This window comes from Podarcis vaucheri, assembly GCF_965113315.1.
Source record: "Podarcis vaucheri genome assembly, chromosome: 13".
Lineage (NCBI taxonomy): Eukaryota > Metazoa > Chordata > Lepidosauria > Squamata > Lacertidae > Podarcis > Podarcis vaucheri.
Genome location: NC_138751.1, coordinates 10,995,194 through 11,018,615, shown reverse-complemented (window position 1 = coordinate 11,018,615; position 23,422 = coordinate 10,995,194). Strand labels below are relative to the sequence as shown.

At 48.6% G+C, this 23,422-nt stretch overlaps 2 protein-coding genes across 3 annotated transcripts in view; one reads left to right on the top strand and one right to left on the bottom strand.

Annotated features, from left to right (window-relative positions):
- Positions 1–1,496, top strand: part of RPGRIP1 (RPGR interacting protein 1) — a 37,020-nt gene extending 35,524 nt beyond the window's left edge. The window contains exons 23-25 of the mRNA XM_082195738.1: positions 383–467; positions 563–693; positions 1,358–1,496. Coding sequence (XP_082051864.1) covers positions 383–467; positions 563–693; positions 1,358–1,473 — 332 coding nt within the window. The 3' untranslated portion in view covers positions 1,474–1,496. The remainder of the gene's footprint in view (positions 1–382; positions 468–562; positions 694–1,357) is intronic.
- An 88-nt stretch (positions 1,497–1,584) lies between these two features.
- SUPT16H (SPT16 homolog, facilitates chromatin remodeling subunit) lies at positions 1,585–21,530 on the bottom strand. 2 transcript variants are annotated; one of them, XM_082195755.1, is made up of 26 exons: positions 21,386–21,530; positions 17,322–17,414; positions 17,049–17,219; positions 16,772–16,924; positions 16,541–16,687; positions 15,639–15,790; positions 14,971–15,143; positions 14,332–14,422; positions 14,151–14,224; positions 13,836–13,948; positions 13,184–13,249; positions 12,681–12,776; positions 12,393–12,508; positions 12,114–12,267; positions 11,678–11,805; positions 11,154–11,289; positions 10,854–10,980; positions 10,445–10,563; positions 9,263–9,388; positions 9,028–9,140; positions 8,437–8,512; positions 7,440–7,609; positions 6,837–6,966; positions 6,229–6,358; positions 5,116–5,196; positions 1,585–2,751 (listed from the first exon to the last, which is right to left on the bottom strand). In XM_082195755.1, exons 1-26 carry the CDS (start codon positions 21,449–21,451, stop codon positions 2,588–2,590), a joined length of 3,165 nt encoding a protein of 1,054 aa, XP_082051881.1. In that variant the 5' UTR covers positions 21,452–21,530; the 3' UTR covers positions 1,585–2,587. The 2 variants fall into 2 exon arrangements, with proteins under 2 accessions (XP_082051881.1, XP_082051882.1); XM_082195756.1 differs by having other exon boundaries at positions 5,116–5,193.
- Positions 21,531–23,422: the final 1,892 nt, after the last annotated feature.

The window sequence follows — 23,422 nt, the reverse complement described above, 5'->3', positions numbered from 1 at the left end:
CACAGTGCAAGTAGATAAATAGGTACCGCTCTGGCGGGAAGGTAAACAGCGTTTCCATGCACTGCTCTGGTTCTCCAGAAGCGGCTTAGTCATGCTGGCCACATGACCGCCTGCTGTCCGCCTGCTCGCTTGGCCAATAAAGCGAGATGAGCGCCACAACCCCAGAGTCGGCCACGACTGGACGTAATGGTCAGTGGTCCTTTATAGCAAAGGACTAATTCCACTGTGGACCTCTCGTTCTGGAGAAGGCGTATTTTAGTATCGACAGCATGGTTTTTGTCGAACTCTGCTTTTATCTGTCTCCCTGTACTCAACATGCCAAGTGCTGTATCAGAGAGCAGCAGCGGCTCCAGTAAATGTCTTCTTGAATCTTCTACTGCAGTGATCAAAGTGGACCCAGACCCAGAGAGCCTTCAGAGGCAGCTGCTCTTTTCTATGCTGGAGGCAGAGGAGCCCCAGCATAATTGGTGAGTATCGTGTTTCCCTTCCCCTGAAACCGCAGGCGAAAAAAGAAAGAATGATCCCAGTGCCTGTATTCATGGAGCCCTCTTCCTTGACATAGGCTGCAATTTGCAGTGGTGAGCGAACCACTGCCAGGGACCGGAGGAGAATGCGAAGACGTTGGCTTTGCCTACTTGGACTTGCGGGAGATCCTTCTGACAGGTAGCGATTTGCTGGAGCGAGAACTTGACGGTAAGAAGCTGGCGACTCGTGACAAAACTGAAGCCGTGTCAGAAGTAGCCTTCAGAGCCCTTCCAAGTGATGTCTGTTCTACCAAAATTATTAAGGTTTTAAATGACAATTTAAAGTGATCAAGATTTAATATACAGTGGTACCTCGGGTTAAGTACTTAATTCGTTCCAGAGGTCCGTTCTTAACCTAAAACTGTTCTTAACCTGAAGCACCACTTTAGCTAATGGGGCCTCCCGCTGCTGCCGCACTGCCAGAGCACAATTTCTGGCCTCATCCTGAAGCAAAGTTCTTAACCCAAGGTACTATTTCTGGGTTACCGGAGTTTGTAACCTGAAGAGTATGTAACCCGAGGTACCACTGTATATTTTTAACTGCCGCTATATCTGTATTATCTCTGTTATACCCAATTGCAATTCAATGTATTCCTGTTGTGTTTTATGATTTTCCTGATATTGTAAGTGAGCCGGAACTGGTCTGTGACCGTAATAATAAAATTCAAATTCACCAGCATTGTCAGGTTCCCTAATGGAACCACAATAGGAGTGGGTGCTAGAACCTTAGTCCTTGTAAATGAAGACTGAGACTCTCCTGCTTTCTTCAGAAATAACAGACTTGGTTCCACATCTCTTGCACACAAAAAACTATTTTAACCTTGCCATTCTAGTTATCAGTCCTTCTGATCCCGACGGCCACATTGGGAAGCTGAAAGTGTCCATGGAAGCAGCTTCTGCCCTGAGAGCCATTTACTGGGCAGGCCAAAGGAAGAGCAGTGAGGAATGATAAGCTGAACGGGTGAAGACTACAGAAACTTAACAGGATTCCATGACCAAAAAGATGCTTTGGGGCGTTTGACAGAAGACAAGGACGAAGCCAACGAATAAACTTTCCAAATACTTAAAAAAACATTTTTATTGATCAGTTTTTTCCCAAAGTCAAAAATACCGAGAGTGCTAACTGCTACGGGATGGAGGGGGTTGGGGAGAGAGGAATTTTGAAAAAGCCTTTCCCTGCCCTCCCATGGGTGGATCATTGACTCCCCCCCCCTTCCCCACAGGAGAGAAGGGAGGCAGAGGGCAGACAAAGCATTCAACCCCCTACCCCTTGTCCCTAAAACACTTGCTCACTGGAGACCAGACTCTGCAGCCAAGGAAACAGATAAATACAGACAGTGCCTGACGTTTTTGTCTTTTTTAAAAAAGAGAAAGCAAGAACCCTTGTCATTCAGTTGTGTTCCCCTGGTCTCCCACCTGCTCAGAAACTCTTGCCCTCTTCTGTGTCACTGTTCCAAGGTGGGATTCCTCTACCACCCGGGGGGGGGGGAGGTCTGCTTCAAAAACATGGAACGCAACCACCATTGCCCCAGCACAAAATGCCACAAAAAAGTTGCACAGTTCATTTTGCTGAAGTACATGCTCTGGTTCTGGAGTAGATCTCAGGGCAACCTGCGCCTCCCTGCCCCCAATCCGTCCGAGAACAAAGACACCGAGAGTCGGGGAAGAGATGTAAGCGGGAATGGAGAGGCCAAGGTTAGGTGACAGAAAAGGGGAGGTGGGAACAGCAGATCACAGACACCAGATTCCTGAGCCTCCCCCCCCCCCCTTTCCTCCTCGGCAGAGTTTGCGTTTGTGGTTGACGTAACCGCAGGGCCTGGCATTCTCTCGCAGCTGATTGGTCCGTACAAATGGTCAGAGAGAAAAAAGAGAGACTCAAGGAACAAAAGCAAAATACTCCCCAGAGAAACAGAAAAAAAGGGTGAGGGTGCGTGAGGGAAAGAGGGGAGAAGTTTGTGGGGAGGGGCTGGCTGGCCGCCCCTCGTGCCCTAAACGTTGGCTGCTGGATGAGGCCTTGAAAGCCCAAACCCCCTAAAGATTGGCAGGTGGGAAGGGCTTGTGGTTTACTTCCTCTTCTTCTTGGAAGGGCCCGAGCTTCGGCCGGGGCTGCGACTGTGGGAGCTGCGGTGGTGCCTCGAACTTTGGGACGATGATGATGGGACCTTCCTCTTCCGGCTGATGGTGCGGCTTCGCTCCTCTTCCTCCTCATATCGGCTCTCACGGTCAGCTACAGAGAGATGCAAAGGACAGGACTCAGTGGTGGTGGGAAAAGATGATACCTACATTCCTGTAGTCAACTCATGGCTATTTCTCACAGCTGGGCACATATATTATGAGATACATGCTGTGCGAGGCTAAGCACCTTTGCTTTTGAATCTGTATGCTGTATGAATCTGTATGCTGCGCTTCATCCAAAGATCACAACTTATTAAAAAAAATCACAATATGCACAGTAAAAACAACAAACCAATAACCCCCACAACACACTGGATGTCAATCAGCCAAAGGCATGGTTAAAGAGGAACGTTTTCACCAGGCACCTAAATGTATATAGCAAAGGTGCCAGGCGAATCTGTCCAGGGAGAACATTCCACAAATGGGGAGCTGTTGCAGAAAAGGCCTGTTCTTGTGTTGCCATCCTCTGGGCCCTTCATGAAGGAGGCGCATGAAGAAGGGCTTCAGGGGATGATTTTGGGGTCAGGGTCGGTTCATATGGAGAGAGGCAGTCCTAAAGCGTTTATAGGTCAAAACCAGCACTGTGAATTGGGCCCGGAAAATAACTGGCAGGCAGCGCAGTTGGACCTTTAGAGGATTACACCCTTACAGCCCTACTACAACTCCCATCAGCCCTGAACATTGGCCATTGTGGCTGTGGGAATCCAACACATCTAGAGAAGCACTGGCTTCCAATTCTTGATACAGCTCCCCAAAGTATTTTTTAGAGCTAGGGACAAAGGTGAGAGTTGTTTCCTAGTTCTGCTGGATCTCTCAGCGGCCTTTGATACAATCGACCATAACATCCTTCTGGACCGTCTAGAGGGGTTGGGAGCTGGGGGCACTGTTATACAGTGGTTTCGCTCCTTCCTCCTGGGCCGTGTTCAGAAAGTGGTGGGGGGGGATGAGTGTTCAGACCCTTGGGCCCTCACTTGTGGGGTGCCTCAGGGTTCCGTCCTCTCCCCCATGCTTTTTAACATCTATATGAAGCCGCTGGGAGAGATCATCAGGGGGTTTGGACTGGGTGTCCATCAATATGCAGATGATACCCAGCTCTACCTTTCTTTCAAATCAGAACCAGTGAAGGCGGTGAAGGTCCTGTGTGAGTGCCTGGAGGCGGTTGGAGGATGGATGGCGGCTAATGGATTGAAGTTGAATCCTGACAAGACAGAAGTACTGTTTTTGGGGGACAGGAGGCGGGCTGGTGTGGAGGACTCCCTGGTCCTGAATAGGGTAACTGTGCCCCTGAAGGACCAGGTGCGTAGCCTGGGAGTCATTTTGGACTCACAGCTGTCCATGGAGGCGCAGGTCAATTCTGTATCCAGGGCAGCTGTCTACCAACTCCACCTGGTACGCAGGCTGAGACCCTACCTGCCCGCGGACTGTCTGGCCAGAGTGGTGCATGCTCTAGTTATCTCCCGCTTGGACTACTGCAATGCGCTCTACGTGGGGCTACCTTTGAAGGTGACTCGGAAACTACAGCTAATCCAGAATGCGGCAGCTAGACTGGTGACTGGGGGCGGCCGCCGAGACCACATAACACCGGTCTTGAAAGACCTACATTGGCTCCCAGTACGTTTCCGAGCACAATTCAAAGTGCTGGTGTTGACCTTTAAAGCCCTAAACGGCTTCGGCCCAGTATACCTGAAGGAGCGTCTCCACCCCCATCGTTCTGCCCGGACACTGAGGTCCAGCGCCGAGGGCCTTCTGGCGGTTCCCTCATTACGAGAAGCGAAGCTACAGGGAACCAGGCAGAGGGCCTTTTCGGTGGTGGCGCCCGCCCTGTGGAATGCCCTCCCATTGGATGTCAAGGTGATGGACAACTACCTGACATTCAGAAGACATCTTAAGGCGGCCCTATTCAGGGAAGCTTTTAATGTATGATATTTTAGTGTTTTTTGGTTTCTGTGGAAGCCGCCCAGAGTGGCTGGGGAAACCCAGCCAGATGGGCGGGGTACAAATAATAAATTATTATTATTATTATATAACTTAAGTATAGCCTTGCCGTATCAGGTCAAAGGCCCATTCCATATCAGCGTCCTGCTGTCGCAGTGGCCAGGCAGGTGCTGTCGAGAAGCCTGCATTCAGGTCCTGGGTGCAACAGCAGCCTCCCTTGTGGCAGATTCCCCACGAACTGGGGATAATATCCTGCCTTTTTGTTTCTTCCTTTGTGGAACCAAAGGTGGCATACATATTCCTCTCAGGCAGGCAGCCATCCAGACGTTGGCCAGAACCAAGGAAGCAGCCCTCATGCGCCTCCAGGTCCTACCCTGGGACCCATTGTTTCTCCTGTGAACAGCCTTACAAACGCTCAAAGCAGCGAGCCCAGAAGCCGCCCGCCTCTGCACCAAGTTGGGCTGAGCAACGGTTCTCTCACCTTTCCGTGCTTCTTCCTCCAGCTCGTCCCAATCTTTCCCGCTCTCCTCCTCGCTGCCCATGGACTCCTTGGAGTAATCTGCTGAAAGTGGGAGAGGCTCAGAATTAGTTGCCATGCAACCAAGGAGGAAGTGGGGTGACGATGGAGACCCTGATAGAGGAGCAACCTGCAGTCCCCCAGGTTTTGCCAGGCTCTGTCTTTGATTTCAGGTTCTCCAGTGATAATAGGATGCAAACAGACCAAGTTAGCGTCACTTAGCTCCCACTTAAAGATCAACGGGGACTTCGGGTACCAGGTCAGGCATGAGTGTTCGACTAACTTACAGTACAGCAGGATGCCTGTTTACTCAGATGTAAGACTCACTGGGATCAATGGGATTTGCTCTGTGTACCTGCGGTTAGGTTAGCAGCCTTAGAACAGCTCCAGTTCTATGAGTTTCCAAAGACTTTGGGAGTTAGTGTGTGTTGGCACATGTTGCATAAGAGTCAAAGAACAGAGCTACTATTTCAAGACATTTCACAAGGAAAGGACTAAATAGCTCTCCCATGTGATTTCTTAAGCTGGATCTGCATTCGGTGCCCCTGTTTCAGCACATCACTGATCAAAATGTTTTCACACACTATGACACCCCAGGTCAACTTTCTGAGCAATAATGTGAAACTTTTGTTATGTTACAACACCATGAACAATGCAGGGAAAGGGAGGCAGGCAAGGCAGGGCACACACACAGTCCTCCATCAGTGACCAGCTCCCAAGGTTTTAAAAGGAAATGATGAGGCTACTGCTTTTATAAAAATGAAGAAAGCAAAGATGAGTGACTTCCCTCGGAAAGGAAGGATGGCCCACACAATGTGGCTCAGGAGAACTGGCTGGGCAGAAAAGGTTACTGGATATGGGTGCTTGAGCAGAACGTGTTTAAAGAGCAAGAGGAACAGTGAAATGTGCATCCACACACAGGTAGGGAGTCGAAGTGCTGGAGGAAAACAGCCCAGGAACATCCTGAGTACAGGGTTCTTGTGTGTGTGTGTGTGTACTGGGTGTGCTGAAAAACCAAGACCCAAGGGGAAGCGAGGGCAGCTCTCATTGGGCCTGTGGCTGGCTGTTTCCCCTCACCAGAGTCCTCTGCCTCAGAAGAATAGTCCTCGTCGCTGTCCTCCTCCTCATCTTCATACTCTTCCTCAGAAGGGTTGAAGGTCTCGTCCTCGATCTCGGATTCCGACTCCCCGGCCTCAGCATCACTTCCCTGCAGGAGAAGGAAGAAGACTCTTAACTACGTTGCTGGAATTCCATGAGTTCCATTCCGCTAACAGAAAGTTTTGGATAGGAATATGAAGTCAAGTTTGTTGGTCCATCCAGCTTAGCACTGTCCACCCTGATGGGCAGTGGGCCTCCCCACTGTTTCAGCCTTACCTGGAAATTCCAGAGATCAAAACAGGGACCTTCCGCCTGCAGAGCAGATGTTATACCATGGAGCTACGGTTCTTCCCCTGCATTATGGCTGCTTTTGTTTTTTGTGGGGATGCAAAAGTTGGGCTAATGCAGGATTCTTTATCCCGACACTCGTTTCTTGTTGCACCAGCTTCTGAGCAGGACTTTCCAAAAATCCCCAACTCCTGTACAAACCCATTCAGCCTTTCGAGAAAAGGTAACAACCTAACAGCTAAAGATGAGGTCTTGTTCCCTGTTTTCTGGCTGCCCCTTTACACGCCTGCTCAACATACCTCTCCTTCGGGCTCGAGGAATGACCAGCCCCCTTGCTCAAAGAAGCCTTCTGGGTCGTCCACAATAGTTTTCATGATTTTGGTCCAGTTAAGGGATTGTACTCCTTCTGTGTACTTAATGTCACAAGAGCTGATGTGGGTGGAGAAGGAGGAAAGAGATGAATGCACAGAGTCAGCAGAAAGGTGGGCTCACATCCACCTTTCAAAATAGCACTAACTTGCTCCTGTAGCTACTAACTTGCTTCCAAAGCTAGTTCATATGAGGGTGGAGTAAATATTCTCCCATAGCTTTTCAATTATGGCAAGTGGGGGGGGGGGGGAGATAGCTGCAGTTCCATTCTGCATTGCTTGAAGAGGCAATGCAGTCTTCTGACCCAACCACTTTTGCAGAGGTAAAAAAGTGGACATGTTCTAATCTGCAGCTGCTAGCACTATCTCTTTTGAGCACTTTTTTGAGGGGGTGATGAGACAGGAGGGAGCAGAAGGCAATTCTGAGAGGCCTTCCAGCAATAACTTAACAGAGGAATGCTGCCAGCAGCTGCCTGCAGGGTGATCCAAGAGCATTCCCAACCCCTAACCGTACCCCCCCCCCGGGCCACTCACTTGAGCCACTCCTTGATGGGGTCGAGTGAAGCCACAGGAATGGCGTTGATCATTGTGACCTTTTTGCTGTAGTCTTTGTAGACGATGACCATGTCAAAGTTCTTCAGGTGGAACTGCACACGCTCAAAATGTATCAGCTCCACCTCATCCAGTGTCACCACAAATGGAGGCTGGAGGCAGAACAGAGAGGGAGTAGTAGCTGTCTAAAATCTCCAAATAATTCAGAGTGGCAGAGAAGTGGGCTGGGGTGAGGCAGCTCCATCCACAAGCACCTCAAATTTCTGTTCTTGAACCTCCAGTGCTGTTCTGATCCCAACAGACCGTGAAGAACAGTAAGTAAATATCACTACAGTGGTACCTCTGGATATGAATTTAATTTGTTCCGGGGGTCCGTTCCATTCACATCCAGAGGTGCCTGTTTTGCGCATGCGCGTGCAGCGGAAACCTTTCCGTTACTTCCGGGTTTGCCACGTGCGTAGCCCGAAGGATACGTATCCAGAGGTGTGTGCAGCTAGAGGTACCACTGTACTGAGAGCACAAAATAATGTCTGCGTAAAAGAGGGATCTCCTTGCCGGACTTTTGTTAGTAGGCCAACATACCCTCCAACGAAGACCAATTTTAAGGCTCATGGTTTCTTCATAAGTTTATTACATTTATATATTGCTTCCCACTATGAAAAGCCCCAAAGTGACTTACAACCAAAGTTAAAATGATAAAGATATCTAAGCCTGTTTTTAAAAAGTCAGAATACAAACACCCAGTCATGGGTACTACCCAAATCCCTGGACAACAAAAATGAAAAACAACTAAGCCTGAAACAATTTTGATTTCCTAGATCCGTTTCAGTCTCATGCAAGAGGGTCAAAATCATGCCAATTTCTGATAATTAAGAGTTTTCATTTTAAAAGGTCTCTGTGGTCGAGAGAAAGCTGAGCATATTCCTCCAACAGGTGTTCAACTTGTGCTCTCCCCAGTCAAACACAAGCTCACACTCACCCACTCAGTGCAATTCACCAGGGCGCTGCTGGTTGGCTGGAGCAGGCAGGTGCTTCTGTAGGGGGCGCCGTTGAACCTGCCGTGACAAATTGGGGATTGGGGGAGAGAGAAGAAGAAGAGTGTGAAGCAGCTAGTGCAGGAGAAACAGCCAATTATCTCAACGTTTGCAACCAAACCGCCAGTTCAAGTAAGGCCTTGAGTGTCTGCGAAGTCAGAATATAATGAGGGCGTGGAGTTCCTCGGGAAAAAATATGCCCCCAGCAGCTTCTGCTGCATGATTTAGAAGTTAGGAAATTTCACAAATGTGGTGCATTTCCTCCCCGCCACCACTAGTTCCTACTACTAGTCAAATGGTGCTTTCCTGGTTCCCTGAGGCAAAAGGTAGGGTGGAAATAGACTGTGTGCATGCATGCACTCTATAGTCCATTTACGTAAGCTGGATATTCCAATGGCACCACAATTCCTTGCCCCCTGTGTATTTTCTCCTTGTGTAATTCGTCCCCCCTCTCCTACTCAGAAGAATCCTGGAAGTTCAGCTCAAACTATACATGCCCTGCAAAACAGAAGTTGCCCTGTCACAGGGGTCCTTACCCCAGCTCCCGGAAGGGCACCTCAAATTCCAGTTCCTCCTTGGTCAGAGACTCCACCTTCTCAATGAAATTCTTGAATGCCGTTTTCAGCTTGTGTCTCATCTCGCGCTCCATCTGTGCAAAACAGGATCAATCGGGATCGGCCACGCAGCCCAGAGTTAGCTCTGCCAGGATCTGATTTCTGCCCCTGCTCTCCCCTTCCCCCGGACAGGGCCACAAGCAGCCCCCTCTCTCACCTGCTCGGCGTAGAGGTCGTCACGGTCGTGCATGTGCTGGTGCTTGCCCAGGTCGGTGGTGATTTCACCCACCTCCGTATAAAACTGCACATCAGTGTGGCGCTTCTTGCCAAACATGATGGCGTTCTGGGGTGCAGGGGGAAAGAAGGGAGTTAAGCAGGGCCGGCACATTTGTGCGCACTACCAGCAAATAAGCAAAATGCTGTTGCTTGAGCCACATAGGTTTTACACCAATTAAAAGCTAAGGCCAGCATAAGGGATGTTTGCACTTCTGGCGCAGTTATTTTACACACTTTATTATGCTTATACTGACTTGGGGGGAAGAATTTTGAAAACTAGAAAATTAAAGAATTGCAGAGTTGAAAGGGACCACAAAGGTCATCTAAGTCCAAACACCTGCAATGCCGGAGTTTTTTGTCCAACACAGGGCTTGAACCCACGACCCTGAGAGTCTCATGCTCTACCGACTGAGCTATGTCAGAAGCAGTCGCTCTTCTCTCTTCCTTCTTACACCCCCATCCCAAATATCAAAAGTTTTAATTAGCTATGACTTCATCAAAGCAAGCAACACCTACTACAAGCTTATTTCCAAGCTTCTTTTTACAAGGACACAGGTTTTCTGGGGGGAAAGCAATTCTGCAGTGAATCCAAATTCTGGGAGCAAGGAAGGGGCCCTGCACCTTTGCTTTGAGTAAGACACTGATGGGGGATGTTCCATTGGGGCCATAAAACAGCCTAGTATAATACCACCTCGTAAGTCCTCCTAACTTAAGCTGGATAGCAGGTAAAGGCAAAGGACCCCGGACGGTTAAGTCCAGTCAAAGGCGACTATGGGGTTGCGGCGCTCATCTCGCTTTCAGGCCAAGGGAGCCGGCGTTTGTCCACAGACACCTTTCTGGGTCATGTGGCCAGCAGGACTAAACTGCTTCTGGCGCAACGGGACACCGTGACAGAAACCAGAGTGCACAGAAACGCTGTTTACCTCCCCGCTGCAGCAGTGCCTATTTATCTACTTGCAGTGGCGTGCTTTCGAACTGTTAGGTTGGCACGAGCTGGGACAGAGCAACGCGAGCTCACCCCGTTGCGGGGATTCGAAGCACCGACCTTCTGATCGGTGAGCCCAAGCTGCTCTGTGGTTTAGACCACAGCACCACCCGTGTCCCTTTTAAGCTGGATAGATACCTTGAGGTGAAAGTGTAGAACGATGATCATCTCCCCATCGCAGGGCTGAAACACGGCATGCTTGATGTTGTTGTACAGAATGTCCACTTTGTCCCCACGCACCGAGGTGAAGCGGAAACCTGCAAAGAAGGCGTGTCAGAGAAGGAAGCCGCCTGCTCCCAGCTGATGGTTGAGCCGGAGTTGCTGGCACGGCGGGTGCTAGTTACTGCCCGCCCACCCCCAGCACAAAAGGATGAGAAAGAAGCCGATGGGTAGAGCTGGAATGAACCTAGGTATGGGATCATTTATGAGAGTTTGGCCAAAATCCCTTACGAAAGAGGTCCTCTCAATGAACTCCTCCTGGCCTCAAGGGTATGAACACTTGTCTGCCTCCAAAAGGCAGTTCTAGGCATCCCACAGACTTCTGTACCATTTACGTGGGCCTCCAGAGACCCCTGCATCCTTTTCTGGGCGATGTTGGGGCGGATGTAAAGGTCCTTCAGCTTGGGATTGCTGCGGTTTAGGTTGATCACTAGAGAGTCTTGCTTGACAATTCCCTGGGGAAACAGAAAGCGAACAGCCATGTCAGGGTGGAATTCCCACGCAGCTCCACCAACTCCACCCTCACCCTCCCAAGAGCCATCTCCCCAACCCAAGGGGTCCTTTCCGTTGCTGCAGTTTCTCAACAGTTCTTCGGAAAGGTGTGCAAGGAAGTTCCTCTGGGCCTCACCTCCTTCTCCTTCTCCTCAGCCTCACGCGTTTTGTAGCGCTTCTGAACCTCCTTGATGATGCGGAAGGCGTTCTGGAGGTTGAGAGCTGGCACCATCTGCTCCCCAGGTGTTTTTATATTGGATGCCCGATATGTTCTGGGAGGGGGAAGAAAAGCAGAGTTGTGTGGTTACAACACGCGGGCCCAGTTCCTTTTGGATAGAGGGGGAGCTCTGAGAAGACTCACCCAGAACCTGCTACTGGAAGGGCAGAAAGAAGGGACTGACAGCTGAAATGCAACATGCTCATGAGGCAAAGCTAAAGGAAAAGGAAGGTCATTGACCTCCATTGCATGAATGGGATGAGCCACTGGGCATGCTCCCAAGACTCACAGCGATGAGTCTGCAGAGCAAGACGCACAGACACCAAATCTCAAGCCCCGCAAAAATGCAAGAGGTGACTCATAAAGAGGTGCGGGGCTCGCAGGGCAATGAGGTTTCTTGACTAGACCCTGTGGTTGGTGCAGACTATGCAAGAGCGACTCACATTTCTTTCACAAAGGTGGCTTCTGGGTTGGGGAAGATGTTGCCTTCGTTGCGACCCAAAGCACTGCCCGGGCAGTAGAAGTTGATTCTCAGGTAGGTGTAGTCGCCCTCCACTGACATACTGATGTTCTGTAAGGAAGGGGAGGGGGTTTAATTGTTTATTGATTTGAGAATCACCTTTCACATATATATACCCCCGTCATGCAAAGCCCACTCCTGTCCCTGCCCCCGAGCGCCTTTTCTACACACAAATCAGAGTTGTGACGACAACTTTGCGAAGAAGAGCGCCAGTGCATTTTCTTTGGGAAAGGTTCTGTTGGCTGCTAATCCCCATTTCAAAGCCATTTCGTCAGCCAACTCAACTGCTGAGCTGGCGACCGGCATTTATCCCAAGACACAGCAGGCATCAAGGCCCCCAGTTGCTGCAGCTGCCGTACCTTGATGGTGGCAATGTGGAAAGGGGTGGCGATGCCAAAGACAGGCATGATGACCGTCTCGTACTTCTTGTCAATGTAGATCTTCATCTCCCGGATGTGAGGCTCCTTTGGCATCAGAGACGGGTTTTTGTAGGAGACGTTTGACTTACGAGCCCTGCAAGGGACCAGAAAGGTGAAGAAACCTGACCCAAGCAGCGTGGGCTTCTAGGCAGCTACTCCTGACCTTGCCAGAAGGTAGCCACTTTACAAGCAACGGAAGCCCGCATCGGTTCTACTCACTTCTGGATCTGCTGCTCCCCCTTTTGTTCCGTCAGCCTCCTCCGGGCTTCTTCGTTTAGCTGGGCAGCCAGCTCCTTCTGGTGCGCCCGGCGCTTCTCCTCAGCTGTCAGTTCATTCTGGATCAGAGGAAGACAGCAAGTCTATTATTTGCCCACATACCATTTGCCAGACACCCCCCTCTTCAAGCTGAACACAGGCAGATTCCCTCCTTGAGGCACCCTGAAGACCTTTTCTCAGCCCTTGAATACTTAACCCCACCCCCCACCCACCCACTCAAGCCTTCTATACCCGAGTTCTTTCTGGCAGCAGAGCTGCCCTGGAACCACGGCCAAGCAGTATTCCCTCCGTATCGTCTTCTTCCTCCTCCTCCTCTTCATCCTCTTTCTAGAATAAAAAAGCAGAACTTAGAAACTATACCCACATAAACACATACACTTGTTTTGCCTTCCTCAAGCTAGGCTTTCGTTCCCAAACTTAATCCACAATATCCTTGTTCATAAATTTCCTTCAAAATGTTTTATTTAGCAGTTAAAAACAAGAAGAAATTACAACACTGGACGCCTCTTTTTGTTCTAAATTGCCTACATGTTATTTTCATGCTCAAAACAAAACCACGTCCTCAACAATGAGGGTTAGAAGCTTAAGAGAACTTATCAGGACTTCAAAATACCAATAGGTAACAACTCTGCTCCTGCTCTCATCACAAGTTTTTCAAAAGTATCATGCTTTTTCCTGACCATACCACAGAGAAAAGCACACGTCAAGTGCCTAAGACTTGCCCCAGGGCTTACCTTGAGCAAAATACTGACATTCTTGACCTTCTTCTTGACAGAAGTCAGGAGAGTAGCTGGACCATCCTGGAGGAGGAACAACAACAGTATCATCACAGACGATGTGAGCATAGAGCTCCCCGCCATCCTGGATGTTTAGGTGAGGGAGGTGTACTCAGGGGCTTAGAATCTAAATATTGGTCACCTGCAGATGGGGCGCAGAGTGCAAGGAGAAACAGAGCAAGTCAGCTGGAACTCTGGGAATGAACAGGGGGCAAATGAGACAGGATGTCCCAAGCTATGTATGTCTGGTAGGACTCCATGGACTCTTTGTTTGTAGCTGAGAAAGGTGTGCCCAGCCCCTATGCAACTTCCTTTCTCAGCTAAGTAAGAGTGCAGGGAACTGGGAAAGAGCAAAGTCTGGGAGAAGAATGAACAGAAAGGGGGTTGGGTGGGGTTGCTGATAATGCTCTCACAGTGCAGGCCTACTGAGAGCATTGAAGAGACAAAGCCTTCTTTGCAAAGGCAGAAACAGAGCTGAATGTAGGAGGCTTCTTCTCCCTGGATGAGACGTCACACTTTCTGAAGGTCTCGCTCACTCTTGTCCACTGTGGTCTCTCCACCATGACTCACATTCTTCCCACCTCCCCATCCTTCTTCGTGCCCCACATACCTCTTCCACCAGCACCGTGTCCCCGATGAACAATGCGTACGTTTTCTCCTCCGGCTTCTTTCCTTCTTTGTTGGTGAGGTCTGAGAACCCTACGTTGAGGCTGAAAACCATTCCTGCATCAGACAGAACACAGCTTCAGAGGAGAGCGAGCCTCCGCAAATCTTTTCACGAGCAGAACTGAGCTACTCACTTCCAAAACGTAAATGAACTTTGGGTGGTATATATACGAATGAACTAATTAAGCAGGACATCCTTGCTGCTGTGTTCCTGCTCTACAATCCTTTCTTTTTAAGTCGGGAGGAGGGACGTTCTCACCTTTTTTGAGCCGATACTGGTTTTTGCTATTGATCACGAGCGAACTCTCTCTGAACTCGATGCCCATGGCAAACCTGGGAAAGAAGAGCAGGGAAAACACTGAACCCTCCAACCAAACCACTCATGAGCCTGTAAACTGGCAGGAAGGATGCCTCTGTTCCAACGGAGAGTCTTTTTTTACCCCAAGTTCTTGGTGATTTTGCTCAAGAGCTCTGGCTTTTGCTTCTTCACCATATCCATGACAGCAGCGTAGACCTCACACAGCTTTACACCTGGGATAAGCAGAGAGGGAGGAGGAAGTTAAGGAGGGAAAGAGCAAGCTGGGTCCTACTTGAAAAATAAATGCTTCAACAGGTTTTGCCCCCTGCCCTGCCCCAGCCTACTCCAACCATCACTCCCAAACAGTAAAAAGGTAAAGGACCCCTGGATGGTTAAGTCTAGTCAAAGGCAACTATGGGGTTGTGGTGCTCATCTTGCTTTCAGGCCGAGGGAGCATGCGTTTGTCCACAGACAGCTTTTGGTTCATGTGGCCAGCATGACTAAACCACTTCTGGCACAATGGAACACAGTGATAGAAATCAGAGAACATGGAAACACCGTTTACTTTTACCTTCCCGCTGCAGCGGTACCTGTTTATCTACTTGCACCGACATGCTTTCAAACTGACATGCACAAGCTGGGACAGAGCAACAGGAGCTCACTCCTTCTCGGGGATTCGAAGCACCGACCTTCTTATCGGCAAGCCCAAGAGGCTCAGTGGTTTAGACCACAGTGCCACCCCCATCCCTTCACGCCCAAGCACCCCATTTCTGCCACTCACCATGCCGCAGTTCTTTGAGCATCTCCTCCTGCAACTGCAGCAGGAAGGTGTAGTTGTCCTGGGTGTCCTGGGGCGGGTCAACCATGAGCGTGCGTACCAGGTTGGAGCAGTAGGATTTGTAGCGGATGCCCATGGCACAAGTGACGGTACCAAAATGCATGTAGCCCTTCTCACTGGGGACAAAGAGCAGATAGCTATATGGAGAGGCCAACTGGCAAGCCACACACAGGCAGCTTCAAACACAAACAACTGGCACTCCCATGCAGAACTTTTGCCTCCAACAAATCTCATCCTTTATTTAATTAGGAAAAAAGATCCACATATGCTGCTCTGAGCTTCCTGGAGGATGATGGGATAAAAATGTATTGAAAGAGATATAGAAGAGTGGCAAACTGGAATCTATTAAGTTTCAGCATTCTCTACTGTCCTGTTTCTTAATATATATTATCATAAAAACGCCAAAGGGAAGGAGGCTGCATGACCAGAGGTTTTAGGATACAATCCTAAGTAGGCTGCATTTGAATGGAAACCAGTGCAATAAAATCAAACCATTGCTAACCAACTAAGAGTGCCCGCTCATTCAGGAAGTGCATGAATTACAACCCGGGAAACATTTTTCCTTGGCGATCTGAAAACAGTTTGCACTACCCCCATGGAGATTTGCCTACCTGACAACGCTAAACTTGAGGTTGTAATTTCCTCCACTCTGGATAATGGGAGGGTAGCACATTTCCACAGTGGAGGGATCAGCTCCGGACAGGTATTTTTTCTCCTCGATGGCCTTCTCTACAGACTCTGCCAACTTGCTGTGCCGCACTTTCTGCCGGAGGACAGAGACGATTCAGAGGTCAGTAGAGACTCGAGGATTTTTTTTGGGGGGGGGGGGTAGGGGCTCAAGTGCCTAAAGGGTAATTATAACCCCAGAGGGTTGACACACATACACAGCCATCGCAAGACCAACACGCCAGTTTTCCCAATTCTTTTGCTGAAGAGGGGCATGCGCCTAGGGCACTACAGCAATGTGGTTTCTCCAGTGGATTTCTCTTCTCTGACTCTTAAAGATGTACGGTATTTCCACTGACCATTAACACAAAAAGAGAGCATGCATACACAGCCTGTATTCCTCAACCCTCTCTCTTCTCCCAAGGCAGCATGGCTATCCTAGCAATGAGTCCCATCTTAAATGGACCAGGAGAGACAGGGAGAATGTGCTGATGTCAAACTGCCCAGTATGCAGCAGGAGAAAGCAGCAAATAGGCCTGGTAGCCAGAGGCCAAACTGCTTGTGAAAATCCACTGATCCAAGAGAGAAAATGGGCCAAAGTCAGACATGGTAGCCCCTCATTCGTTATTGGACTACAACCCCCATCACCCCTGACCATGCTGGCTGGGACTGGTGGGAACTGAGGAGTTCATAATCTCTGGATGGCCACAGGTTTCCCATACCCAGCCTAGGTAAAATAGCCCACCTGCCCCACTTTACTCAAGGCCTATATGTAATGCCAGCCTAGACAGCATTCTCCTTACACCCAAGCTAAGATTTCAAACTCACGGACGGGCTCCTTCCTCACCTCATCAGCATCTACTATCTCCATGACACGCTCCTTCAGAAACTTGGTGAAGACCTCTGAAGTGATGGCGGCTGCTTTGCGCATCAGGGCGAGCTCCCCATCCTCTTTGACGGCAATTGTGTAGGCCACCACCGCACTGATGTCCACCTGCACCAGGGTCAGAGGAGGATCAGCAAGAGCAGAATTCAACCCACCTTCCTAAACCCACATGTCGGAGCTGGTGCTCCTCACCTTCTCAAAGCCTTCCTTGCTGAGAGCATCATTCCAGCTGTTCATGAAGTCCCCGGGGAACTTGTCCTTGCTAAAGATCCCAATGCGTTTGCCGTTCTTGCTGCCCTTTAGGGCTTCTATCATCTTGTCAAAGTTCCCCTTGTTGCTTTCATTCTGGAGTTGGGAGAACAAAGAGGAAACAGGGTAGTGTTAGCATTTTCTACACGTTTCAGCCCCAAAGCTCTCTCCTTCCATATTACCTGCAACGCTGGACAGGGCTAAACAGAGGCCCACTCACCTTCTCCCGCACTAGCAATGTGATAGCCGGCACCCCGTTGGTGCTTTCGTTGCTCTTGCTGTTTGCAATCTGCTTGAGAAACTCCACTTTCTTCTTGCTGGCCATGAAGAGGATCTTGTCCTCGCAGAAAACCATGATCGTGTCGGTGAGTTCGTAGCCAAACAGCCATGTCTGCAAGGGAAAGGGGATTCCAAGAGGAGCAAAGATACTCTTTTCTTTTCTGCCTAATAATTACATCACTTTGAGGCAGGAGCACGCCTCACCCCCGCTCACCTGCAAGGCAGTGGACTTGGCATAGACAATCTCTTCATCTACTCCAACTGAGACCACAATAGCATCAATGGTGGCATATTCGTCTTCTCCTTTCTGCAAGAGAACAAAGCCTCATATAGTGCTGTGCATACGAATTTGTATTAAACCCAGCCCAAGTGAATTTCGCCTCTCAGCTGTTGTCACATGAGAAGGATCTGATCTCCTCCCAACAACAGTAGTAGATTACAATTCCTAAGAAGAAACAAGAAAGAAAAATGGGAAACAGCTGACCATTGTCTTCTGACAATGGAGTAGTTTCTAGCTTTAGCACCTTGTTATTTCCCTAGATCCTTCCCCCAACAGTCACCAAACACCATTACTTCTTCAGCACAGCCTTTTCTACCCCCACAGCTACTCTGGGGAAAATGTCACCAGTAATTCTGCTTTTGTCATTTCATTATGTGAATCTCTTAAAGCAGCTACACCAAATAAAGAGTATGCCTTATCACAGCAGAACACTTCCTGAAGGACTACCGCCTGAACTCGGAGAATGGGACTTCCCAAAAGAAAGAACTAAGTCCCAAAAGAAAGAACTATGCTATGAAAGAACTATAGAAATAAGAACTCTGTGTATACTTTTTTTCTGCTTTTGTTGATAAGTTTTTTCTTTTCTTTTTTCTTTATATGTTTGTGTTTTGTTTATTCTATGTGTGTTTGTCTTTATGGAATAAAATAAAAAGAATTTGAAAGAAAAAAAAAAGAACTCGGAGAATGGTACCTGCAACAAAGTATTGTAGTATTGAGTGCTGTCATTCAGGATTCCAGCCACTCTTGTCCCCTCCTCCTATCCCTGCCCCCACTTTTCGTACTTCTGAAAACCATTAGGGCTGCCCAAGCCAGCACAAACCTCAGACTTGTGTGTGGGTAGTTCTTTTTGGCCACATAAGCAAGAGCATGCACATCAGAAATGGGAGAACCAATGATAACTAAATATTGCATTATAACACAATGTTCCCTAACCTGTTGCTCTCCAGATGCTTAAGACAGCAACTCCAATCACCCTCAGTCATCATGCTCAATGGTCAAGGATAATGGGAGCCTAACCTCCAAACATTTGGAGGGAACCATGCTGAGAAGGGTTGTTATAAGGGGTAACACAATTTTCCTGTTTGGGTCCTGAATGTTCTTCTGGGAAAGGTAAGGAAATGCACCGTGAACCAAATTTCCTTGTCCCGGCACCAAAAGGAAAGCTTTCAACAGCTAGACACGCTGTCTCAAAAAGACACAGAGCATTATCAAATGTGGTAGAAATAGAAGAGATAGGACACAGCATCCAGGAGGGAGGTGAAGACAGGAAGTGAACGGAGAAGCTTGCTACTAGTATTTTTGGATCAACATCCCTGGGAACAATCTGCAATCTAAAGCTGGAATGTCCAACTACTCCCAGCTCATAAAAGAATTCCACGTCAACAGGCAAGCAGGAATAGTGCTCTATGTCAAGACTTTCTCCCTGAAGCTGGAAAGATTCCATCACTCTCTGTAATTTGGCATCATACCAAATTTGGCTAGTCTAGTCCAACAAACTATGCAGAAGAACTACATATAAAGAATTCTGTACAGCTGAAAGCCACATCCACTGTTTGATCTGCTGCTTATTGCCATTCCTCCAAAAGTTCCTGCCTTCTCCCCAAATGTATCCTATTATTATTCACTAACCCCTGCCTTGGTACCAGTATTGATTATGGCTACCAACTTTTCTGAGTTGCCCGAATGGCAGGTTGGGAGGACAATCTTATATTTTGCTGCGCCTTTCTAGAACAGCCCTGACACCATACTGTTGTTACATTTGATATTATCCTATTGTTATATTATTCCTGTTTCTATGAAATTGTTCTTGGGATGACTGATCTTGATGTGTATTGCTGTTCTCCTTGCTAAGCTACTTTGGGCACAATTTTTGGGAAAGACAGCATACAAATAGTGAGGATACTAGGAAATCTGGCTCATAAGTTTTGGCTACCTGTGTCCTACATGATAGCTTGCAAGGTGTTTCTCCTGTGAAGCTTCCAATCGCTGTGACTGGGTTTCACCTGCTGCACAAGCAATTTATCCAAAACAGCCTAGAAGTGCTCTTCCGGGGGACTCTATAAATTGACCCACATGGACCCATTTGGCATTTATATGTCCTGGAAGCAACGAATCCTACTTTTCATTTTAGGATGGTGAGAGTGGTAAAATAACAGGAACTGGGGGATAGGAAGAAATTCAACACTGTTATCTTTGCAAGTTCTGCGTCCAAATGCAGCATCTCCACCCTGGTCACTCTTGCATTTTTGCCCAGAACAGCTGCAAGAGATTCTCCAACACTAGCTTGGTATCTTCTGCCAGTGTTACAAAAACGATTTGCAAGTTACATGCTGGTCACATGGAGCTAGACAACGCACACTGCTACCTCCTGCAACTAATGTATTTTCAATGGAGTCGCTTAATGCTGATTAGCGGCCCATTAACATGCACTGCCCAACCACACTCACAATCAGGATAGCAGAAGGCGATGAGCAAAACAACAGCTGCAATCTGCACGGTCATATACAAGGACACAATCACATGGTGAGTTAACAGGCAACACAGCAATAGAATGGCATATTGGAAAAGTAGCAAAACGTGGATAGTAAGCCCTCACATTATGCACAAGCATGGGGGTGGGGGGAGTTATGATCTGGAAATGCCACCTAAAGCCAAAATTGCACATAGTCAATATATATTTGGTGCAATGACAGATGGGATTGCCAGTTTTTTCTCCCTTTGGACAGCTGCCCCCTTTCTAACTTTTTTTTAATTTGGTTTGCCAAGCACGTAAATCTGAGTAAGATCATTGCACATTCAACTAAAGCCATACATTGGGATGGGGAAGTGGCAACCCTTCAGATGCTGTTGGACAGCAACTGTCATCATCCTTGATTATTGGCCATACTAGTTGAGGCTGATCTAGGAACCAACATTTGGGTGGCTACAAGTTTCCATTCCTCCTGCTATACAGGATTATCAGTTACAATGGAAGCTGCTTTTACAATGCAGAGCAAGAAATCTTACATTATGTACAAACAAATTGGATATAGATAATTACTCGATATGTTAACATGACAGAGGGGAGACTGCAAAAGAAATGCAAAAAGGAAGTGGATTTTTTTTTAAAAAAAAACGGGATTATGGCAACAGTGAGAGGATTATTAGTAAGATAGACACTACCTAGTGTCTCTAGGCAAATCACTCCCTCAGTTAAAGACAGCAGCCACATTAGGACAAAAGCAACGTTTCTAAGCACTGTGCTATTGTAAGGAGGAGACCAGAAATAGCCGAAAGGGAAGCCAAAATTAAATAATTATAATGCATGCCCCCCCCACACTTTCAACTGTTCAACTAAACATTTTACATGTATTACTTTATATCACTACAAGCATCCTGCAAAGGAGATCATTGTTATTACCCGCTCCCCTACTTAGTCTCAGGACACTAAGAGAGAAAGCGGCTTCTTAAAGCAAACCCTACTGAGAGTTCAGAGCAGAAGCACAGCGTTACAACACATGTACTGCCCTCAACCTTTTTTTTTTTTTTAATGCTTACATTCACTACCCCTGACCAAACCGGAGGTGGGAGGGGAGCCACTGGTGAGGGAATATTAAAGAGAAATGGCATTTGACAAACCGCAGAGAGGAAAGGAGGGAGGGGGACACACCATGAGATGCCAAGGAAGCGGGGCAAGGAAGGGAACGGAAATGCAAATATGTATTTTTAAGCTTTTTCTCGCTCCCCGCCCCCTTTCTTTACCGGGCACCTTGGAACTTTTGCAAAGGTGGAATACCGGCGCCTTTATTCATTTATTTAGCTTAAAAGCGCGTGCAAGACAGGAATCCATCCCTCCTGCTTCCTTGGCGTCCATGGGGCACACGGAGAGGGTCCGGTCCCCCTTTCATCTCCCCCACCCCACCCGAGGTATGTGGTGGGCGGGGAGGGGGGGTCCCTCAGTCGGCCCAGGCTCCAGCCCCCCTCGCTCTCTCCTTCCGCCCCACCCCCGCCGCCCTCACCTGCCAGTTGCTGTAGAGGCGCTTGACGCGGCGGTAGTAGGCCTCGCGGTCCAGACTCAGCGCCATGGAAGCGGCTCCTCCGCAAGCCCCGCCTCCTCTCGCGCCTCCTCGCACGCTCGCGCCCCGCAGCCGCCGCCGCCGCCGCGACCTCCCCGACCCCGGAAGTGAACGCTTCCCGCGGCCCCTTCCCTCCTGCGGCCCTTTGACCCACGACGCAACTTCCTGTTGTTGCTTATTTAGCGTATCGTTTAATGTTATTATTTATTTATTTTGTTTATTGTTTATTTATTTATTTATTTATTAAAAAACAACAACAGAGGACGTCGTAAATAAAACCTGTGTGCTCATATCTAAATATGAGCAATATTGGTTTTACACCTAATAATATAGTTTTGTAATTTTTTTAAAAAAAATTATATCTATAAACTGTGTAACAGCAGCAAGGTTGACCTAATTGCTCCGTCACAGGGTTTCCTCGCCGCTCCTCCCCCACACACCTTAAAGTGGGGCAGCCGCGCATGCGCCTCGCTTCAGCCCCGCCCCCCCAGCCAACGTCGCGCGCCTCAAAGAAGCGCGCGAGCCTTTACGGCGTCACGTGAGCAGGGCCCGCCTGCCTCGACTCTGGCTGCGTTCTTCGCAGATTTCGCGCCCTCCGGCGCCAACCGAGCACGTGACCAAGGGAGCTGTTCGCTCCCTCCCTCCACCCCTCTATCTTAGTAGCGGAGGTCGCGTGAGCCTTTCCCAAGCCCCGCCTACCTTGCTCCCCTCGATCCCTTAGAGATAAGAATTTAGAATGACACATCTGCTTGAACTTCCGAGGTCGATATGCCTTCCCCCAACCTCCCTTGCTACCTACAGATAGCAATGAATTGTTTTAGGATTTTGCTGTAGCTATGATTGGGGCAGCAGCAACTTCCCTATCCAACCCCTCCACCCAAAACAAACAAACGGAAGCCAAGACGAGCTCCTTGTTGTTTAGTCGTTTAGTCGTGTCCGACTCTTCGTGACCCCATGGACCAGAGCACGCCAGGCACTTCTGTCCTCCACTGCCTCCCGCAGTTTGATCAAGAACACCATCCAACCATCTCATTCTCTGTCGTCCCCTTCTCCTTGTGCCCTCCATCTTTCCCAACATCAGGGTCTTTTCCAGGGAGTCCTCTCTTCTCATGAGGTGGCCAAAGTATTGGAGCCTCAGCTTCACGATCTGTCCTTCCAGTGAGCACTCAGGGTTGATTTCCTTAAGAATGAATACATTTGATCTTCTTGCTGTCCATGGCACTCTCAAGAGTCTCCTCCAGCACCATAATTCAAAAGCATCAATTCTTCGGCGATCAGCCTTCTTTATGGTCCAGCTCTCACTTCCATACATCACTACTGGGAAAACCATGGCTTTTACTATACGGACCTTTGTTGGCAAGGTGATGTCTCTGCTTTTTAAGATGTTGTCTAGGTTTGCCATCGCCTTTCTCCCAAGGAGCAGGCGTCTTTTAATTTCGTGACTGCTGTCACCATCTGCACTGATCATGGAGCCCAAGAAAGTAAAATCTCTCACTGCCTCCATTTCTTCCCCATCTATTTGCCAGGAGGTGATGGGCCCAGTGGCCATGATCTTCGTTTTTTTGATGTTGAGCTTCAGACCATATTTTGCGCTCTCCTCTTTCACCCTCATTAAAAGGTTCTTTAATTCCTCTTCACTTTCAACTGTAGCAGGAACCCCCCCACCCCAATCATTCTGTTTCCACAAACTTCACACACACTCACACTCACACACTACATACGCCACATTTCTGTTATAAATTCATAGAAAATCAACCATACATCGGATTTGCACTGTTCCATTTTTTACTCCATGTGACAAGGACTATCAAAGGGGGGTGCTTGGTTTCTGGTCAGCCATAATCCCTTCACCATCCCAGCACATCCACAGGAGCCCTGCCCAGTTGCTATGTCAACCTTGATAATCCCAGACAGAAGACCATCAAAATCACAAAGAACAGTGGATTCACCACAGGCTGAAACAAAGGACAATGATCAGAT